At 32.1% G+C, this 21,725-nt stretch overlaps 1 protein-coding gene and 1 long non-coding RNA gene across 4 annotated transcripts; both read right to left on the bottom strand.

Moving 5' to 3' along the window:
- LOC109351684 (ABC transporter G family member 28-like) lies at positions 377 to 8,740 on the bottom strand. Of its 2 annotated transcripts, XM_019593236.1 has the most exons (15): positions 8,270 to 8,740; positions 8,026 to 8,102; positions 7,207 to 7,473; positions 6,855 to 6,918; positions 6,624 to 6,770; positions 6,421 to 6,455; positions 5,951 to 6,024; positions 4,756 to 5,609; positions 4,348 to 4,644; positions 3,725 to 3,831; positions 2,181 to 2,565; positions 1,727 to 1,875; positions 1,333 to 1,622; positions 746 to 885; positions 377 to 662 (listed from the first exon to the last, which is right to left on the bottom strand). In XM_019593236.1, exons 1-15 carry the CDS (start codon positions 8,509 to 8,511, stop codon positions 506 to 508), a joined length of 3,285 nt encoding a protein of 1,094 aa, XP_019448781.1. In that variant the 5' UTR covers positions 8,512 to 8,740; the 3' UTR covers positions 377 to 505. The 2 variants fall into 2 exon arrangements, with proteins under 2 accessions (XP_019448781.1, XP_019448782.1); XM_019593237.1 differs by lacking the exons at positions 1,727 to 1,875; positions 2,181 to 2,565 and adding an exon at positions 2,886 to 3,034 and having other exon boundaries at positions 3,340 to 3,831.
- LOC109351678 lies at positions 13,721 to 16,735 on the bottom strand. Of its 2 annotated transcripts, XR_002108259.1 has the most exons (3): positions 16,266 to 16,735; positions 15,989 to 16,072; positions 13,721 to 14,726 (listed from the first exon to the last, which is right to left on the bottom strand). It is a non-coding gene; the product is annotated as an uncharacterized LOC109351678 (long non-coding RNA). The 2 variants fall into 2 exon arrangements; XR_002108258.1 differs by having other exon boundaries at positions 15,989 to 16,735.

Below are 21,725 nucleotides of genomic sequence, written 5' to 3'. Positions count from 1 at the left end.
TGTATCATTCTTTTTGCTCTTTTAATGAAATGCTTCACAATTCCACGCTGATAGTTTTTGACACGGCGCCAATCATGCAGAACATTTATTGAAAGAATAGAGCAATCTATGAATCTACAAATTGGTTGATAGTGTCATATCATACAATCTATGAATGATAATGTGAAACTTGAAACTTCTAAAATTCTATGTGAAACTTAAAACTGTTGAAGCTTAGTCTTATGCAGAACTTGCTGTTGAAACATATTGGAAGCTAGTAACTGCTTTGAAAACTGCGATTAGTGAGAAGTGGTATATTTTGTGGAAGTCTAATGCTACCTTATCCACACCTAACACTTGTAAAACTCACTCTGATAATCTTCTGTTCATACGAGGATACGTACAACATATGTCATGTTTTTGCTTTACCAGTAGTCACAGGCCACCAGTTGTAGCACCAACCAGAGTCGTGGACTCGCATCTTTAATTTGTACAAAAAAGAAATCAGAGGAATGAAGAGCTGAACCTATTTCTTCTGGAAAGTTACCATGCAAAAGAATGCAAGCATGCGGCTAACGATTCCTGTTAGTATAAGTAGGCCTAAACATTGATACCAATGGTTGAGATCATAACCACTTGCATAGAGTGCACCACATCTGCTTATTAACCAAACTCCGGCATATCTAAATGGCAGAAAAACCACATTACAAATCAGCAGCAGTGAAAAACTAGGGATAAATCAGAATAAACATATCAGAAGTTATACCTTTTGGCATTTGATATTACAAATGCTTCAAGAGCCCACTTTGTGTAGCACAAGTCGGATAGAAAGCGTACATATTTACTATCTTCTTGGTTATCATAGGTTGCTACGAGAGTCAAAACCACAGGAAGTAACACTGACCACTGCATTACAACAAATGATATGTAAACAAGAGAAAAATATAGCCACATCATCTACACTTAGAAAAGATTAAGGTCTCTTTGTGTAATGAATGGTAGGCATGTCAGAACAAGACTGAACAAGATATGAGTTCTGTTATCTACTTGATTTGTTATACATGCGGAAAGGATGAAACACTAGAAAGGAAAACATTTTAGTTTCACTAAAAAGGGTGAAACAAAATAAAGCAGAACAAAACATCTGATCCACCTAGTCACCTACCAAGTGCAACCTAAGGTGTTCTCCATATGTGACATTTGGTGTGTATCATCCACTCTAACATTAAACATGTTGACTAGAAAGACAAAAATAGAAATAAATGGTGTGATGCACATTAAATAATACATAGCAAGAACTTCATTATTTCTAAGAGCGCCTAAGATTTTTTTGTAAAGGATATAAATGCTTACCAATTGTGCTGGACCAGGTTGAAGGAAGATTGCTAACACATAAGCTATGCCAGTGACACAATACACCAAGCACAACAGAACAATGTAGTTATCTACGACAGATGATCTTGGATTGTTGAAGAAATAGAACATCGATAGATAAACCAGAGGTTTGACAATTGTACTGAAATGATCAACCGTATCCTTTGAGAGAAAGTAAGCCAAACTACTCATGCCAGAAGCGCTCTCCCTCCAGTAGTGCAACTTATCCAATGAGAATGATCTCAAAGCGGCAATCTTCGAAAGGAGTGCTGAAATGTGAGATAATATCAGTAGTCAAAAAGAAAAGATGACAAAGAGGTAGTAGGTAACACGGTGACAAATAGCAATGGCCAAGAATTTAGAGGAAACTTACATACTGCTATTACAGTGTATGTATAACCGGTTGATCCAAATGATTCATCACTCACTTTGGCAAGTGTACCTAAGCAGAGGCCAGCTAGTAGCAAAATTAGAAAATCTACAGCTTGCATTCTAGCTTCTCGTAACCTTTGCTTTCCAACTCTGCAGGGAACCAAGAGCACAAGAAAACCAAGATTAGCTGAAATATGCTCACTATAGCACGCGGTCATAATGTTTTTGGGAAAATGTTTCACGTACATCTATTATTGACAAGTCCATCATATTTCAGCTAATTTTTCATCTACAATAGTATAAATACTTTGCTTATAAAATCAAATTTGTCAAAAAAGTTGTCCAAATTATATGGTATGTTTTTTAACAGTTGGTCTCTACCACTTTATTTCATCCACACTTGAAACTCTCTTGAAATTTTTGCTACTTTTTTCAGGTTATATAAAATTACTTACCTTCCAAGGAAGTATTTGTATTGTGTGAAAGTTCCAGGTGTTTCTCGATTAGACAAATCATTTGAATAATTTAAGAAGTTGTGTTGAAGGTTGTCCTTCTTGAGCTCAACATTGCACTTGACATCCTGCCAAAGCTCTCCAGCAAAGGAAGTATCATCAGCATTCCCTGTTGTTGTAGCAGCTCCATGTGCAGAACCTTCACCGGGGGTGGCCATTCCTTCAACAGTCGACAGCATATCCATCGGCACAGGGTACCCGTTATGAAGCATCCACCTAACTGGCAGTTGTTTATAGTTCACTCCTGAGCTTACTGGTAGTTTTACTATTCCTTCTAGAATGTCAATGTAGTAATCTGGTGGATTCACTCTGTCAGGGACAACAATCCCTATGCTGGAGTAGTTATCTACGACAGATGATCTTGGATTGTTGAAGAAATAGAACATCGATAGATAAACCAGAGGTTTGACAATTGTACTGAAATGATCAACCGTATCCTTTGAGAGAAAGTAAGCCAAACTACTCATGCCAGAAGCGCTCTCCCTCCAGTAGTGCAACTTATCCAATGAGAATGATCTCAAAGCGGCAATCTTCGAAAGGAGTGCTGAAATGTGAGATAATATCAGTAGTCAAAAAGAAAAGATGACAAAGAGGTAGTAGGTAACACGGTGACAAATAGCAATGGCCAAGAATTTAGAGGAAACTTACATACTGCTATTACAGTGTATGTATAACCGGTTGATCCAAATGATTCATCACTCACTTTGGCAAGTGTACCTAAGCAGAGGCCAGCTAGTAGCAAAATTAGAAAATCTACAGCTTGCATTCTAGCTTCTCGTAACCTTTGCTTTCCAACTCTGCAGGGAACCAAGAGCACAAGAAAACCAAGATTAGCTGAAATATGCTCACTATAGCACGCGGTCATAATGTTTTTGGGAAAATGTTTCACGTACATCTATTATTGACAAGTCCATCATATTTCAGCTAATTTTTCATCTACAATAGTATAAATACTTTGCTTATAAAATCAAATTTGTCAAAAAAGTTGTCCAAATTATATGGTATGTTTTTTAACAGTTGGTCTCTACCACTTTATTTCATCCACACTTGAAACTCTCTTGAAATTTTTGCTACTTTTTTCAGGTTATATAAAATTACTTACCTTCCAAGGAAGTATTTGTATTGTGTGAAAGTTCCAGGTGTTTCTCGATTAGACAAATCATTTGAATAATTTAAGAAGTTGTGTTGAAGGTTGTCCTTCTTGAGCTCAACATTGCACTTGACATCCTGCCAAAGCTCTCCAGCAAAGGAAGTATCATCAGCATTCCCTGTTGTTGTAGCAGCTCCATGTGCAGAACCTTCACCGGGGGTGGCCATTCCTTCAACAGTCGACAGCATATCCATCGGCACAGGGTACCCGTTATGAAGCATCCACCTAACTGGCAGTTGTTTATAGTTCACTCCTGAGCTTACTGGTAGTTTTACTATTCCTTCTAGAATGTCAATGTAGTAATCTGGTGGATTCACTCTGTCAGGGACAACAATCCCTATGCTGGAGAAGTACTCTTCCACTTTGTTCACTGGTCCATGATACACTGTAAGACCTCCTTTAGCTAGTAGTATAAAATCATCAAACATCCTGAACAAGGTGTAACTGGAGTTCCCCGAAATTAAGGAGAAAAAAGTGTTAGTTTGATCCATTCGGTTATGCATCTCATACAATCGTAAGGGCAAGTGCACTATCATGTAGAAGGTATATCATGATGCATTCTAGTCTATAGCAAAAATCTTATTTTAGAAAGGAAATATATCATTGTACATTAAAATTCTTACACCTATTTACGCTGAGTATTGGCATTTTACATATTGTTAACAAGTATTGATTGATGAAAAATCTATATGTTTTCCAAAGCACGGTGAGTTGGTAGAAACTCGTTAACCAAAATTTAAAACATCATTAACTGGTCTCTAATAAATTTGGGATGCATTATGCAAATCTAACTATTTAAAATGGCAAAAGTTTCACAGAACACTAAGTAAAATCCCGATACTTGTGGTACAAACATTATTTTCTTTCACAATGGATGGATACTTTAGGAGTTAAAGCGAACTTTTGTTCGATTGAGTTGTTCCAATAAATTAATAACAATGATCTTATGCTCATATTCACCTTGGTTGATGAAGGACCATGCATATGTTTACTCCTTCAAGAGCTTCACGTCGAAGTGCTCTTAGCAGCAACTGAGAAGATGAGCTATCCAAACCAGATGTTGGCTCATCTAAAATTAGAAGTGAAGGTTCCATAACCATTTCCAGTCCTACATTTACTCTCTTCCTTTGACCTCCTGAGATTCCTCGCTTCTCCACTGTCCCAACCAAAGAATCTCTTATTGCCTGCAGACCCAAGGCCTCAATGACTCTTTCAACCACTAAAACCTTCTCTTCTTTTGGTAGATCAGCAGAAAGTCTAACAATGATATAAAAATGCAACAAAAAGTTAGAGTACAATATTAAGTAGCTAGGAAGAAAGTGCATGCAATACTTCTTAACTTCTTATCTGCATAGCAATGCAACACACCTGCATCTGGCACTGAACCACAGATTCTCCTCCACTGTCAAATTACCATGCACAATATCATCTTGTGGGACAAAACCAATGATTTTCTTGTATGATGTAATAGAAGATTCTTGGTCATTTACAAGAACTTGTCCAGTTGTGTGACATCCGGTTGCTTTTCCAGTTAAAGCAGAAAGAAATGTTGTCTTACCAGCCCCAGAAGGGCCCATGACTGCTGAAACTCTACCAGGATATAATTTCCCAGTAACACTTCTTAATAGATGTTTATTTTTACCTTTCAAAGTGAGTGTTAAATCTTTAAAAGCAACCTCAATTGTAGGCCTCTTCCTTATATCAATATCACTAGCCATTGAAATAACTCCAGAGAAGGTCAAGTTTTTATTTTGTTCCTGTAAGGCCTTTTCTTTTTCAATCTGACCATATGCATACCTGAACATTTGGCTCTGAGTATGCAATGCCTTACCCCTTGGTGCTTTTTTCGCATTCTTATCTCCTATCTGAACATTAAACCCTTCTTGACTGTCAGGGTTTTCCTCAATTTCATTTATTATTTTCGAGAGGTCGTTTTTATCTTTTTTCTTTGCTTTTGATGTACCAGCCACAGGTGGTAAGACACCTTTAAATTCTGGGGTCTTTGTAGATTTTTTGCGAGAAAAAGTACGCGACAATTGTGATTGCAGTTCAGTAGCATGTTTCTTGGCAATATCTTTCGCAGATTTCCATTTTTCACGTGCTTGTGTTTCTCTTACACTTTGAGCTGCCCTTTCTCTTGATTTTGCTTGCCTTCTTTCTCTAGTTGCAAGAACTTGGTCAGAGCAATTATATATGATAATAAGCATGAAACACAAGCCAGCCTGCATCGACAATTGAAGAGTCACTTCTACAGAACCACAGTGGACAAATTTGATAAAACAATGATACTAAATGACATGAACTTACATCAAAATTCAAAAAGACTAGAACATTCTATCATTCTTTCAACTTACAGGTTCTAAAAAGTGGTAACCTTAGCAAAAAAATGGTATAGCATACAACCCAAAAAGAAAGATTCCAAATTGGAAGTTATCCTAAAAGAAAACTAAAACAAAAACTTGGTTCACATAGTTGACATTGGTTTTTTCCAGTATATATAAAAGATATGGAATTTTATTGAAGTAAAACTTCATATATAATGAAATATCTGAAGATTACTCACAAAAACCAGGACACCGTATGCGGTAATATTCTGATTTGATGATTTAGGCTCACAGCTTGCCAATCTGAAACATCCTGAGCAAGACAAAATATCAAGAAAAGAAAAAGGGTCACTGACTACATAAATCAGCATTCACATCCATCTGAAAGCTTATTCCCAACATATATGTAGATGTACTAGTGTATTACTTATACATTAGTTTGTACACTCCCAAATGGATAGTATATAGTTTGATACATTAAGTTGTATCAAAATAAGGCTTCTTTATGAGTAACACAGTAACATGCCTATCAACAACAAAACCCTCTTACATATTACTAAATATTATATGACATACCTAATAACTCACCCCTGTTATCACATTACCTAGATTTCTATGACTTGAGAGTAAAGGTAATGAGAATGGCATAGAATTCTACTGGAAATTTCAATTTACTAAAGAGAACAAATAACATATTTGGAGTACTTACGCTCTTGAGCCGTAGAACCTGTTCTACAGTAAAACCTGCAATGTATACATAAAATTAGCTCTGAATAATATATAAAAGGTGGCAACTATGCATTAGAAAAGACAATAACCAGTAGCAGGTTGCAAAGTTTTCAGAGAAGAGTAAAAACATATAAGCAGTAGGAAAAACTACGCATTTAAAAATTCAGGGATGATTTTTAATACCCTTTATTGCATGGATTTTTTTGGATAGTAGATGGGCAGAATGATCCTGCTGAACAGAATACCTCTGCACTACTTGTAATATCTGCCCAAATATCTGCTCCTCCACAAGAATGGTTAAACTTTCCTGGAGGTATCTGATATCGATATCTGCATATTGATTCTGCTGATAAATATTAAAGTAGGCCAAAAATAACAATGCAAAACAAGTAGAGCTAAAAGGGAAGGACTTACGGCTCACATATTCCACTAGTTTTATTAAGTTCCGAACGTGGACAGTAAGAACCTAATGGGCAGGCTTCAATAGGACACAGAAAATGGCAACAAATGAATGAAGTTGGATTAGAACACTCAATTACATATAAAAGGTTGAGGACTCTTGCATAAGCATAAATATTCAAGTTCCATTATTTTGAACATTAGAAATAAACAACTTTCTTGAACATCAGTGGAGCTATTACATTCTCTTACTTTTTATACTCCCTATGCAACTTCACTTTCAATTTTCAAAGGATAATCATAGGTGTAAACCTTGATGTACAAAAAATGCTTTCAACAATAGTTATTCTAATTTCTAAATACTTACGTATCATGCAGGTGATACCATGAGGGCAGAAGAAGCCTTCACAACAAGGTTGGCAGTCAACCGATCTAACAGGTATCTCCTTCTTGTTATTGTTAGGCTCTACTTTCTGATTAGCTTTACAGGCCCACCCGGGTTCACATCCATTGAGCCATGAGCTCAAATTACAGTTTATGTTAGGCTGCAAAAACACGGATTTGGATTTGCTTGTAAAACTTCGAGCATAGGCTTCTACTTCTGCTGCTGTGCAAATACGCTGTGTGATATCACCTGAAACCGAATCAACACAGAATGTCCCTAAAGTAAATTTCATAATAGAAAAAGGAGTCATGTTCACGCTGGAAGCACACAAAATACAGTGTCCCTACACATTTTAAATGATTACCTTATTTTTCGTCATGCATACATATGATCATATCTATATTCTTTTGTGTCCAAATTCCATATGATAGTGATACACTTTGGTCTCTGTTCAATTTTTCTACATTTATCATTTACCAATACACATATCTCAATTTTTTGCTGATATGTGAGAAAGTAAGGAGCTGCTATAATTAAGTTATTGATCATATTGACTTCATTGTTTAAATTTTTTGGACAGTTGATTCTTGATATGTTATTAATCCCTATGGTCTCAATCTTCTAAATAAAATAAAATTTGAACACAAGTATGAGTCTGTATTATACACAGTTCAAATCCATAAGTCAAGTGCATAACATGATTGTTAGAGATATAATAGAAGTTAAGATTTTCTTAGAGTTGTTTCTTCACAAGTTTCAGGGAAATCAAACTGGATTAGACAATGTGAGTGAGTAAAGTACCTTTTAATTTCTGGGAACACATGGTCAAAAAATGCAGATCTTTGGTGAAATTGAATGCCCCATCCCAATCTGCATCTCTGAAGTGTAGAATTTCACATTTTATTAAGCATCATTCACATTATCTATAAAGTGATATGTGTGTACCAAAAAATAATACAAAGTAATATGTGATATAACAATATGTTATAATAAAACATAAGAAAAAAATGATATTGATAAAATTAATATGAAGATTGTGACTCACACATCAATTATGCAAAAACCCAACTCTTTTTTTATTGTAGCTTTCAAGATCTTAGTAATGTTGGTCATGCTGGCGCGGTATAATTCCTGGGCCAATATCTGAACCCCAGCACCACCACCATCACCATCACTATCACCATCATTATTGCTCTGACATGAAACATGCAATGGCCCTACAATGCTGCTTAATACAACAACAATTATAACAAAAGCAACATTCTTTATATCTCTGTTGCTCATCATCACATCACAAAAGATTTGTTTGTGTACAGTTTTTATGTATTTACAATCTGGAAAAGTGAATTAATTATTGACCAAAAAAGAAATGGTAGAAACCAGTATATTCATGATGAAATTGAAAGCATGGAAGCAGAATGAGAGGGTTGGTTACAGAATACAGAGAGAGAGAGAAAGAATTGGCTATGAATGTGGGAGCAGCATTTGTCATTTGTCATTTATCATTCGCTTCTATTCAATCCAACCAAACCAATTATTATTATTACACAAACAAAACAACAAATGTTATGTCTTAGATTATGCTCAAATTAAGACAAGTGTCACACTATTCTCCCTCAAAATCACACACCTTCAACTCTTCAACATAGTATATCACAATATTCATTTTTATTACTATTCCTCCCTTTCTTAAAACTTGTACTTTTATTTATTGTTGAAGTTGTTGTAGAAAAGATAAAGAACGGTGAATGGGAGGTTGGTTAGATTAATTTCTTACCATTATTTAGTTTTGAAATTAAATGTTTGGAATTTATTATTTAAAATTGGTTTTAAATGGTAACAACAAATATTTTGTTTCTTCTATTTAAATGTGTCATATATATTTGTGAATGTTTCCGGCTCAGACATGATTGTCTTATATACGATTGAAAACAACTATATAGAAGCATCCTGTAGTGGCTGTATTTTTTTAGGCTTAGGCCGAAGCACTTTTTTTCCTTATAAAAACCTTAAAAAGTTTGTGAGTACTGAGTAGGTTGTAACCCAGTACAATTTAAGACCTAATTGGGCCTTTGAGTTAGCTTTGACCTGTTAGTTAACTCCATGGGTTAAGTGGGTTCAAGCCGGATTGAACCCAATTGGAGGATTATATTGCGTAAAAATGTAAAAAATGGCATCAAAATAATCTGGTTAGGTCCTCTCTAATAGTATTCAGAACCTCTAATCTTATATTCTTATGGGTGGATTATGGAATCACTATTATTAGGTGGAACTAATTAAATCAAGCAAACCCATCAATTATAATACACGGTTTTTTATATGTATGGCCAAAGTTCAAAGTACAAATCAATTGAAATATAAATGATCAGATAGGCTACTATGCCAACAACATGATATATTGTAAATTATTTTCCTTTGTTTTTGTTTCTATTATTTTTTATGTTTTTATTTTTGATGGATTAATAACACATTTAATTATTTAACTCAATTACAATCATTTGATTTCTTTTAGTGAGAATGAATTTGACTCGACCCACTTATGGTTTAGTTTCTCTACTTGGCACAATTCTATTTTGAAGTATGAACAAAACTCTTACAAACTTATAGTTATTGTAATTTTTATTCATGGGTGTCACTAGATGAAAGTTAGACCATTTATATTCTAACCTTAGCAAATTATATGCAAAAAAAAATCTAAATCATTTATTTTTTATTCTTCAATAGTATATATCAACTTAAAGTTGCAATGACTTTCACTCTTCAATCTTCAAAATGGTTAATTTTTGTTATTAAATATTTTTCTGACCAATTATATTTTCTAATATATATAGTAACATAAAGAAGTGAGACAACATATGTATAATCGGTTCATGACGACACAGAGTGTGACCTTGAGTGACATATCTGCCATATATACAACATAAGTGGAATGACATAAAGTGGGGCCAGAAACATGAACATAATAATCATTTCTCAGATAAACCAACCAACCAGAACTACCAATATGCCCATCACATCACCTACCCTAATGCTCTTGTTACTCATTTCTCTACACTTTTATGTATTATTAATCCATCATTCCATCCATTTTATATTTTTAATGTTTTACTTTTCTCATCTTATTCATTTTTTTTACAAAATTACTCATGTCATGTGATTATATTTTATTACACTCGCCTCATATTTTCTATTTGTCTTTAATATAAATTAAATGAGATATTTTAGTCAAATTATTTAATAATTTTTTAAACTATATTCATAACTTTAAATATCGAAATATCACATAGGCAGATGAAGTATCCTTATAAATCATGTTATTCATAACTTTGTATATTTTGAATGATTTGAGAAATATTTTGCTGTCTGTTCTTTTTTACACTAAATATTCTCTATAATGCATGATTAGGAATGACAACAAGATAGATCAGAATTGGGTTTACGTTTTCTCAACTCCGAACCCGAAATTTAAAACCCAAACTCAAACTTGATGGAGTTAAAATTATTAATATTATATCGAACCTATTGGATTTCGGGTAACCCAAACCCAGCGGGAATCCGAAAAAATATATTTCAATATGTGTACATGGTTAATTTATTAAAACATCTTTTAATAAAGCCTTTTTATGTAATGGGAACAATGTATAGAGTGTAATTTATTTTTATTCTATAACTTATGTAATGTCAGTAACAAGTTGGAAAGCCTTTTATATAATGGGAACAATATAGAAACAACTTTTATATTAGAAAAATACTTTTGTATATACTAATAACACTATATTGAGTTCAGAGTATATTGGCGGTAAGCTATATTAACTATACCAAACTTGTACCCGAAATTGGAATTGGTTTTTATTCAAACCTGAATCCATCACATTAAATTTTTCTCATTAAATTTAAGTTAAATTCGGATGGATACCCACATGTTTGGTTTTAATTTCATTGTTATCTCTATGCAGGATTAGCCAGAAATGACCATCAATTTCTTTGTAAGTGATACTAATAATAAGTAATAGCTACCAATAAAATTTATTATTCAGTTTTTATCAGGCATAAAATAAATTTGAAAATAAAAGCAAAATCAAACTTTTTCTATGGAAATTTGGATACTGAGTATTGGCCTCAAGTCATCCCTTAAACGCAAGCCGAATATAATTTTATTTATTAATGTCTTACTGTCTCATAAACAACAACTCCAAGGTTGATTATAATTTTGATCTGTACTCTGTAATTTATGCTAACCCAACATTACCACTATTCTAATATTCCAGTTTCATCATTTAATTTGAATATATGATTGATAAATGTGGTATATGAATATCATGTCTGTACTCATTCAATGGCCAACAAAGGCGTATTGATGAATATTTCAGTTTACTGCCCTAGTGGGTCTGGGTGTGATGTGAATCATTACCTTTTCAGAATAAGAATATGCCCTACTCAATTTCAGTAAATTCAATACCAAATTATGGGCTATTATTAAACCCAAAAAATATCATGCCTTATTATCTATTCTCTCATAGATTTGTTCATTAATCCAATGGTATGCTTGAAAGGCTTTAACTAATAAAAGATCTGGTGATAAAAATTAAAAAGGTTAAAATAAATTTAATAACACCAAAAACAAAAGTATATGATACAATCTTAAAAAATCCACATACTTAAGTGGCGTTGTTTCAATGATAGCTAATCATGGTTTATCTCCATTATGACTTTATCTCAAATAATTTTTTCTCCTTTTAAAAAATGTAATCACTAATCATGGTTTCAATGATAGCTAATCAATATTGAGGTAAAAATGAAATATCATTTCTTCCCTCTATGATCATTTCACAGTTTCCCTTCCATCATCAAGAGTTTGAACTTTGAATAGAGCAAAATATCTCTATACAGCCTATTATTGAAGTTGGAAATACTAAAAGCAGAAGAAAACCCTATTATTAGTTAGTTATTCATTTCCTTATATAAAATATCGGAAGGGTTTATGTAATGCGTATATAATGACTCATTAAGTTATAAAAAAATAAGTTTTTATTACAAATTGATTAATTTATAAGATTTATATCCACAAGTAAATATGTATTCACAATATCCGATACAAGCTTATCCTCTTTGAGCACACAACAACATAAACACATATTTAATAGTATAAAGATTTATTTCATTATTTATTTAAATTACTTTTTTTTTTGAAAAGTTAATAACAATTAAATATTAATGGTGTATAATATAATGTCATACATTGTCATGCATCTTTTTCTCTTAAATCAATGTATACCTCGTCTTCCCAACATGACATGATGTGAGAATCTCATCACAACATTTTGTAGGAATCACGAAACTAGAACTTAGCAATTAAACAAAAAAGTGAGCATTATCCCAGCAACTTCAGACACTTGATGAGTAATAAATTTTAGAATATTGAGCAAATTTTGTTTGTGGCCCCTCCTCTTACTAAAGAACATAAAACCTGACATTGGATGATGGAAGCATTGTACGTAGTACATGGTGGCATGTGATCATGTCTATTTTTGACATATATAGTAGAAGTTATCTAGATGTGAAACAGTGAAACTGAAAAATTAGAAATAGTTTTCAATTTCTACATCATGATATTTACTATTTTTTTTCTTGTAAAATATTTTCACTATTATTATTCTTCTGCTTTACACGAGGTACTAGTAGATGTAAGTTAAAGAGTTATATGCTGTTATAATCTGTATATTTTTGAAAATTAATTTAGATAATATTTTTTCTTCCTGTTATTATGGACTAGTTTTGGGTACACATATAAATACTAATATTTGATTTTGAAAAAAATATTTACTATATTAATTATGGTATCATATTCATAAATGCCAGAGTAAAAAACTAAAGCTACCTACTACATGTCTTCATTTCTTAGCATATGGGTAAGTACTACTTCTACTCTAAAAATATATATATTTTGCTTAACATATATATATATATATATATAGTAGGGTTGAACATTAATATTTTCATGATGAATCATTTTAAAATTCGATCATAGTCACTCTCATTCTATATAAACATGAATGGTAGTATTGGTTAATTATGCATAGTCCACACTTCAAGCTAAAAAGGCCTATGAATAATGAGGAGACCTATTAGAATATTAATGAAAATTGTTAATGATCTATCCTTATCTTATTTACTTAAAAAAAGATGCCAGTCAAGATTATAATCACATGACCAATAAGTTGTTTATCAAACATTTTTATTATCATACTTATAGATATAGGTGTACATAGATGTCAGTGAGTAATTAAAACAATAATATATGCTTAATGGTGATTACTCTTACTGTCAAAATTAATAATAAAAATATATCCTGCGAAAATAAGATGAAAAGTCAAGAAATAGAAGAAGAAGAAGAAGAAATTGTTCATTAAAACAGAAGCTTTCCTTTAACAATACATCTCAATTGGACAGAACAAATTAAATATAATTGCATAAGATATATATGATACTAGACCTCTTTTTTTTTTTGTAACTATTGGCTTGAATCCTTTACTTTCCTACGATTATTATAGTTCATGTTTTCATTACAGCAAGCATACCCCGAACCAGTTATCAAGTAGATAAGTAGACAGAGATCAGGAATCACATATATATAAAGTCATAAACCAATTAATGTAGTTTATATGGTTACAGTGAAATGAATATGTTGATTAATCATAAATGTAAATGGAAGATTACTACTTACAAAAGATCTATATGAATAAGAAGGTAGCAGCAGAACTCGATTGAGTTTCCAAATTAGAAGAGGCAATTCTTTTAAATCAACACCTGCAATCAAAGATTGAGTTGGTTACTCCCTGCAATTAAGCATGAATTAAGTGCATTAATTATGTCAACCAGAGTGATTTCAAAAGAAAGGTACACAGTACAGACAGATTAAAGGTTTTCTGTGCTTGAAATTAAATAGCAGTTTAATACAACTAGCAAAAAAGGCAACAGAAACTAATGCTGATGAGAACACAAAGGCTTACAAATTATGTGGTGCAGTATTACCAATAGAAAGAACATCAAGAATTTAAGATCAGTGGGCCTAATTCATGCAGGTATAGAGAACTAGGGCATTCTGAACTTTCTTTCCTTTTTTTTATTATTTCTTGTTCATTTATTGGGGGGATTTGGTCCAGAATACATAAACCGGGTCTGTGAAGAAAGAGTTGGAAAGTGATGGGGGCACACAGATTTCCATGATAGGATCTTGAATATATATACTGAATCATCATTAATTATGATGAATAATGAAGAAGATATTGCAATATATTTGAGCATTATTCAAGAGGGGTGAATAATAGATGTACTGAAATATCAGTGCCTCTGGAGATCGAGTAGTACCTTTGGAGGGTCCAACTTGTGTAAGAGGTCTCTATCTTTTGGTCCACCAAACCAAATCCTTGATCATTGAACTGAGGAACTAATGCATGTCCGTGATTTTTCTTATCCAAGTTCCTCAGGCCACCACAATAAAACTATAATCAGAATCTCAAGGTAAGAATCAATTAACAAAACAGTTCACAAGTGGACCAGAAATGCATACCTAATAATATGCTCCAAATTAAACAGTTGAGAATGATTGGATAGGTTTCCAAGTTTTCATCTTCTCCTTCAAAGACTATTAGCCAGGAATATTCATAAACAACATGACCCAGGACGAGGTATTAGCATCATCATACCGCAGACCAGATTGACCGAGTCATTGAGCTAAATGACCGTGCCAGGAATGAGCATATGACCGAGTCATCAAGCCAAATAATCGTGCCAGGAGATGAGCATATGACCAAGCCAAGAAGTTACGTGACCGTGCTAGGCAATAAGCAACTGACCGAGCCAGGAAATTATATGATTGTGCCAGACATGGAACAAATGACCGAGATAGCAGGCAATGTGACCCCTATGAATGAGCAAATTGTCCTTCAGGATTTAGAGCCCTGCAATTAGAAATATGGTGAATTGAACAAAGTAGGACAACATCTCTATATTTACTCCATTGTGATCTAAAACAAAATCCTTTTACTCTTAGGTCATCCATTAACATTCATGTTTTGAACAATTTCTTCTAATTAAGTGAATTTCTGTTTAAATTGATTAAATAATAATGTACTAATCCTTGATTTACTTAAAATGCATCTACATATTAATGAAGTAATATTTTAGGATATATACATCATTGCATTTGATGAAGTTACTTGTTCACCTTCTTTCGCAAGGAAAATGCTACTTTTGGTCTTAATCACATATATCTTTCACCAACCAAAAACAATATTGCTTGAGCCGGGAGAATATGGTGCTTTTTTTCACACACAAAAATTGCAACATTTGGTGAGGTATTGAAGAAAACATTAACTTTTCCACTTCAAAGAATAACATACCCATATAGTTTTCCCTCTGATTTCTACACTCGTGATTCCTCAATAATGTAAGAAAATGAAACTCTTAAAAAGTATCAAGCATTATCCTATATATATGATCAATTAATCTTATGAAGTCAAATACTTATAAAATAAATGTTTCTTGTATAATTTACAACCATTATTTTTGACAAACTTTGGCATTATAATACAACTTGAACACTTTGTAACATAATATCAAAGATAAATAATATATGATATTATGTTATAATGACAAAAATTGTCCAAAAATTATAGTTGAGTTATACAAGAAATATTTCCCTAGTCATTGATCATATAAATAGGATCATGCTTAACACATTTTAAGAGTTTTATTTTCTTACATTTATTGAGGCATCATAACATAAGGGATCTAACAGCCGCTCCTCTTTTTCCAAATAGCCCTATAATTGATAACCTAGGATTGTCTGCAATATGAAAAAGCTAATCCATGAATAAATAATATTATAGTAATAATAAAAACATATAAAGATAGAAGTCCTGCAAGGCCATATCCATATCCATTGAATAAAAAAATCCCCACCATGAATTGAAAACAAAGGATAAAACTCACCTGACAACAACTACAAAAAAAAGTAATTATAAGTGGGAAAGGGTCACCTCTTGTTTAAATTTGCAGATCATGGACAGTGTCTGAATGTTTGGGCAGTGTGTCCATCTCCCCAGAAAAACTTTTGTTCTATATTTTGGGGTTAAAAAATAGTCCATATCCAACTATATTAAGCCGTTTATGGCTGATGCAGCATCATCAAGATTCTCACTTCAAAGGACTTATGGTATGCCAGAGAACATAGACTGCATCAGATTCCACCCACCTGCATTTGCATGTGAATCTTGATGATGCTACATCCGCAAATAACGACTGAGATCTGTCCATGCAACTATAGCTCCAAAAAGAAAGAAGAATCTATAGAACCTAACTTACCATATTGCCAATCTCATACAAAAGTGTATTACATCTTTTAATAAAATCCACTACTTACACAAAGAAAAGAAGAATCTTACAGAAAATTAGTCCAACAGAAATTTAAGGGAAAAACATGAAACATATAAACACAGTAATTAATATGAGATTTAATTACTAAAACAAATTTAATATAATCATGTCTCATTTTGGTTGATTGGATGAAAAAATTTAATTATGAACTATTCAACTCAGTTAAACAATAAAAAGGATAACACATGAATATTATGATACATGAAATCTTGTAATTTTATGTGCAAAATTTTGGAAACAAGGCCACAAGGAGGAGCTGATGTGGCGAATAATAGTGATTAAAGTATATATGTTTTGGTATACTAGGCTTGTTCCGTATCAAAAGGAATCTACCCCAGATATGAACTCAAGCCTCAAGAACAAAACAACACAAAAAGCCTGAACCCCTATTATATCATACAAGAGATAGAAAAATATTAAACAACTTGTACTCATACTTTCAATACCTCTAAATTAAGATCGAAAAAAATAGAACTCAAATCAAGTTAGTTACCTTCAAGATCTACATGAAAATAGATCTACATGAAAAAAATAAGAACAAAATCCAAGCAACAATCTTTTTTTGGTTACAAAGGGAAAAAATCCAAATAACAATCCGATAGACTATTTTTAATTCCTCTTAAGGAAAAAACCTCAATTTAGTATATGACGATATATATAGGAAAGGGAAAGGGAGAAATGCTCAGAAGAAATAACGATATATGCAAATCTTGCTAAAATTGGAAAAAGAATAGAATAGACACATATATGTATATACTATATAACAAGTAAAAAAAATATACATTTAAAAAGAAACTATTATTGATAAAGAAGAGAAAAACAAGTCTCTCAAGTATGCAACATCAACATAGTTGCATAAATATATATGCTTTAAAAACGGCTGAGATCTAACCACTAAGAAGAAAAGCAAAGGAGAAAAAGGGTGTGGGAGGAAAGAAAAGTAGAAAACACACATTGGAGTTGAATGGTAACAGTAGTAGGAGGTTATTAACATATATAGAGGGATACAACACAAGGCATCGTTTTTTGTTCTAAAAATATTACTTTTGTTTTTCTATATTTCCATTGGCTGAGCTTAGCTGTATTTGTGATACTTTACTAAGTGCTATATGGCTAGAGTGCTACTGTGCTAGACATATATAATCTCCCTTAAATCCTAGTTTTTGAATAACACTTGCTGAATAATATTTTCAGTGATGTTATCTGTACTATAAAAAGAAAAAGGGTATCATCGTCTCTTCTATTTCTTTATCTTTTCCCTCATTCTTTACCTTTCCCCGCTCCTGGAAAATAAACTTTATTTATAAAAAAATTAACATTTGTTATCAAAGTCATTCAAATAAATTGCTTTAATGTGGTCTGATAGTTATAATGAAAAGGTTTAAGGAATAGAGTGAAAAAAATCGTGAATTCGAATTTCACCCATGATTTGATAGTTAGGGTAAATAATTAGAGTGAAGGTAATTGAAGGTTCGAGTCTCCACTATAACTAATGTTAACATTTTCACTAAAAAATTCAAATGGATTGTACAAATAATATTTTTGTAATATTTTGCTACACATCACCATACCCTTTTTCTTATTTTTATAGGTCAATACTAATTTATTATTATCTTAGTTGATAAAGTTGCTGGACATCTGAGTTACACCTTAAAGAATAAACAAAATTTATTATTATAGTAGAATGAAATATACATAAAATAGGGATTAATACTATTTAAAATCCATACTACGGGAGAAATATCTAGAAAAAATTATCACCTAGATATCTAGATAAATATATGAGTTAACTACACTGACACCTTCTGAGTTTTAGTGAAATTACATAAATCATTATTCATTTTTTTACACCTACACAAACGTTCCTAGTTCCCTAGTTTTATATGTTCAATACACTGACCACCTCTGCATGAGAAATAAGTGTAATTTTTTAAATAAAAAATGTGATAAATATAATTAAGTTAAACAAAACATCGTATATTATAGGGGGAAAATCCAAGTAATATACAAATCAATGTATCTCTATTATTTTTTATTACAAAATGCATCAACAATTCTAAATAGATATTGTTTAAATTGCTCTTATACTATATCATAAAGAACAAAAAATAATAAAGATGTATCAACTCATATATTATTTGGATTTGTCTCCACAATATATCATGTTTTGTTTAACTTAATTACATTTATCACATTTTTTATTTAAAATATTGCACTTATTTCTCCTGCAGAGGTTGTCCGTGTAATAAAAGTATAAAAATTATGGGGTTTGTGTGTGTAAAAAATTAAGGAGTTGTTTGTATAATTTTATTAAAATTCAGGGGTCAGTATAATTTAATAAATATATTATATTGGGAAGGTTTGTTTTCAAGTCCATTTTAACCCCTTTAAATACCTAACACATCTTGGAGGATGTGACAATAATGATTAAGAATTAAATCGGATAGAAGTAGATGTTTAAGTTGTTTTGAATCGGGTTGAGAATCGGTCTTAAACCATCTTAGGTAAATATATAAAAATGAATTCTAATATTTGATGTGCACAATACTATAACTTTATTGTAATTTAATATCTATTCCACAAGGATTAAAAATATTTCTTAATTATATTAGATCTATTTAATTATTTTAAAAACTTAAGAAATATTTTGGAATTTAAATTAACTATAATTAAAAGGAGATAAGAAAGTCTAACATAAATTAGAAGATAAGACGAGTCTTCCTAGTAATTAGGTTACCTTTTTTACTTAAATGATCATCTGAATAATTTATAATCTTTTATTCAAATTTATGTTAGAAGGTGAATTTAACTTATACTTGATATGATTCATTAAACTTTCTACTCAATTGATTGAGTTTTATATTTGTGCACATTTGAGACAATTTTTACTGTCATTATTGTGAAACTATGGACTCAACTGAACCAAATACTTGCATTTTATAAGAATCTCTTTGTGACAATCCATTGATCCTTGAAGGCATAAGAATATGTTCCAAATATAATTATTCGTACTTAAAGATACCTATTAAAATTCTTTATTTTAATTTTTATCTGGAACTCTTTGCATTAAATCTTAACAAAATAGGAGATAATCCTACTTAATTTGTATTAAGTGATGATACAACAAAGGTGAATTAGAATTACACTTTAGATAGAGATTTTCATGTAAAATAAGGATCAAATATGATTTATTTTCATAGACATTAATACTCAAGTCATTATTTATAGAGGGGATGAAATAATTATTGAGAGTGGAGAGATTATGAAGAATAAAGTTTCTATTTTTTATTGACCTCCTCTATAGTTGGGTGGATTTGTCTTGCCCCGAAAGAATGTAAAGTAACATCATGAGTAATTCTATGGTCTCGTCCTATCGGTCAACTAGTCTGATAAGCTTATACATGTCCAGTTTGAGATTATCTCAATCGATTTAATAAAGTTGCCAATAAAGTTAGAGTTTGTATCTTGCGATGCAGTACACATCCATTAACCACAATTATTTAAAATATAAGTTACCAAAGATTGGGTCAATAATACGAATGACCTCCATGCAAGTACACACAAGTTCATCAATCTAGAGGAAATACCAAAATACCAAGCGCCATAGGCTTGACAGACCCATCGCCTGATAGGACGAGACCATAATATCACCTATGACATTATTGGATCTTCCTTCAAGGTAAGGTAACCCACCTCAACCAATTTAAATAGAGCGGACTATTACAAAAGAAATATTTATATTCATCATCATCTCTTTACTCTTTAGCTATCTCATGTCTTCTATAAATACTGACTTGAATGTTATAATATATTTTTGGTATTGTCCAAGACTGGCTAACTCAGTTAAACCTCTAATCATCATTGTTACACCAGCCTTGTATACTAAAGAACATTAACATCATGTATGAGAATCTCACACCATGATGACTACCAGAAACTAAGCTCACCATCATGGTTATATCAACGTGGGCATAAACCAACATTAGCCCTCCTAGAGCACTCCATCTCGCCATCAACAGTCTAACATTCAACCTTCTCACCAAGCTAGTCGAAGGCCTCCGATTTTGGTGACAAGTTCAACCTTTGGAATGAGACTTATTTGTACATTAATGTTGTACTTGTGTGTTTAATGTTATACCTAATTAGTCATAAGTCTATATAAAAGGTAAATATTATGTTAAACAATCGATAATCAATATAAAACTTTTTCTATCCATAATATAAAAGTAACACACTTATAGGTTGTATCATTATTCATTTCATGAGTGATTTAACTTTGGCATGAAAAGTATTTTTGATAGCAAACAAGGGCGGTAAGTGGTGCCAAAAGGAAAGTGGTCAACAAAAGAGAATATATTTTGTCCCATAAATTATACTACTGTATGTATCACAAACTTATAATTGATTAAAAATATATTTAAGTTAAAAAATTAATAATTAAATAATTTTCTGATCAATCACATCTAATGATACATGCAGTAACATATACCTGAGAACAGATATAACCTGGTCCATCACTCTTTCTCCGCTCCAGTCACGTGGGCTTGCGGTCCCGTCCGTACTATTTCTTTAATGCACCAAGCACCATCATAAACGTTGCCTGGCCTTAGTGTAAGCTCGTGCTGTAAACCTACCCCAAGTAAAACATGTTGCCCCCGTGAGACCCATTCATCAAACTATTCACATGCTCTCCTAACTATTTATCACTGTCACATTTATTATCTGCACGTTCCTTTGGCCCATCTACTCTTTTGCACTATATTCACTTTTTATACAGAAAAAATCACACATCCAAACATTGTTTTTTTAAGGACCATCATGCAACTTCAGATCCAATGTCAACAATTACAACTTATATATTTACACACACATGTTAAATGAGGGAATGTAGATTGAGTTATGGATATTGATCTCACAATCAGTGTGGGTTTTCTCTACTTTGGGGCGAGTTCGAACAATTCAACAATTACAACTTCAAAAATCCTTTACTTGATTATCGTGGAAGTTCATTATATCAAATGCGAAACAAAACATTAAAGTACATATTTTATTTTTGTCAACTT

Source organism: Lupinus angustifolius, chromosome LG07, assembly GCF_001865875.1.
Source record: "Lupinus angustifolius cultivar Tanjil chromosome LG07, LupAngTanjil_v1.0, whole genome shotgun sequence".
In the NCBI taxonomy this organism is placed as follows: Eukaryota; Viridiplantae; Streptophyta; class Magnoliopsida; order Fabales; family Fabaceae; genus Lupinus; species Lupinus angustifolius.
Note: the sequence above shows the minus strand (reverse complement) of the source record. Positions and strands in the feature narration are given on the sequence as shown.

What these genes read in the sequence shown, in the direction of transcription:
- LOC109351684 (XM_019593237.1), bottom strand. Translation starts at nt 8,511, where the DNA reads ATGATGAGCAACAGAGATATAAAGAATGTTGCTTTTGTTATAATTGTT. An exon ending in TGGTATCACCTGCATGATAC is followed by an intron (nt 6,919 to 7,206) that starts GTAAGTATTTAG and finishes GTCCTATTGAAG; the next exon opens with CCTGCCCATTAGGTTCTTAC. An exon ending in ATACACTGTAATAGCAGTAT is followed by an intron (nt 1,623 to 2,885) that starts GTAAGTTTCCTC and finishes CTCACATTTCAG; the next exon opens with CACTCCTTTCGAAGATTGCC.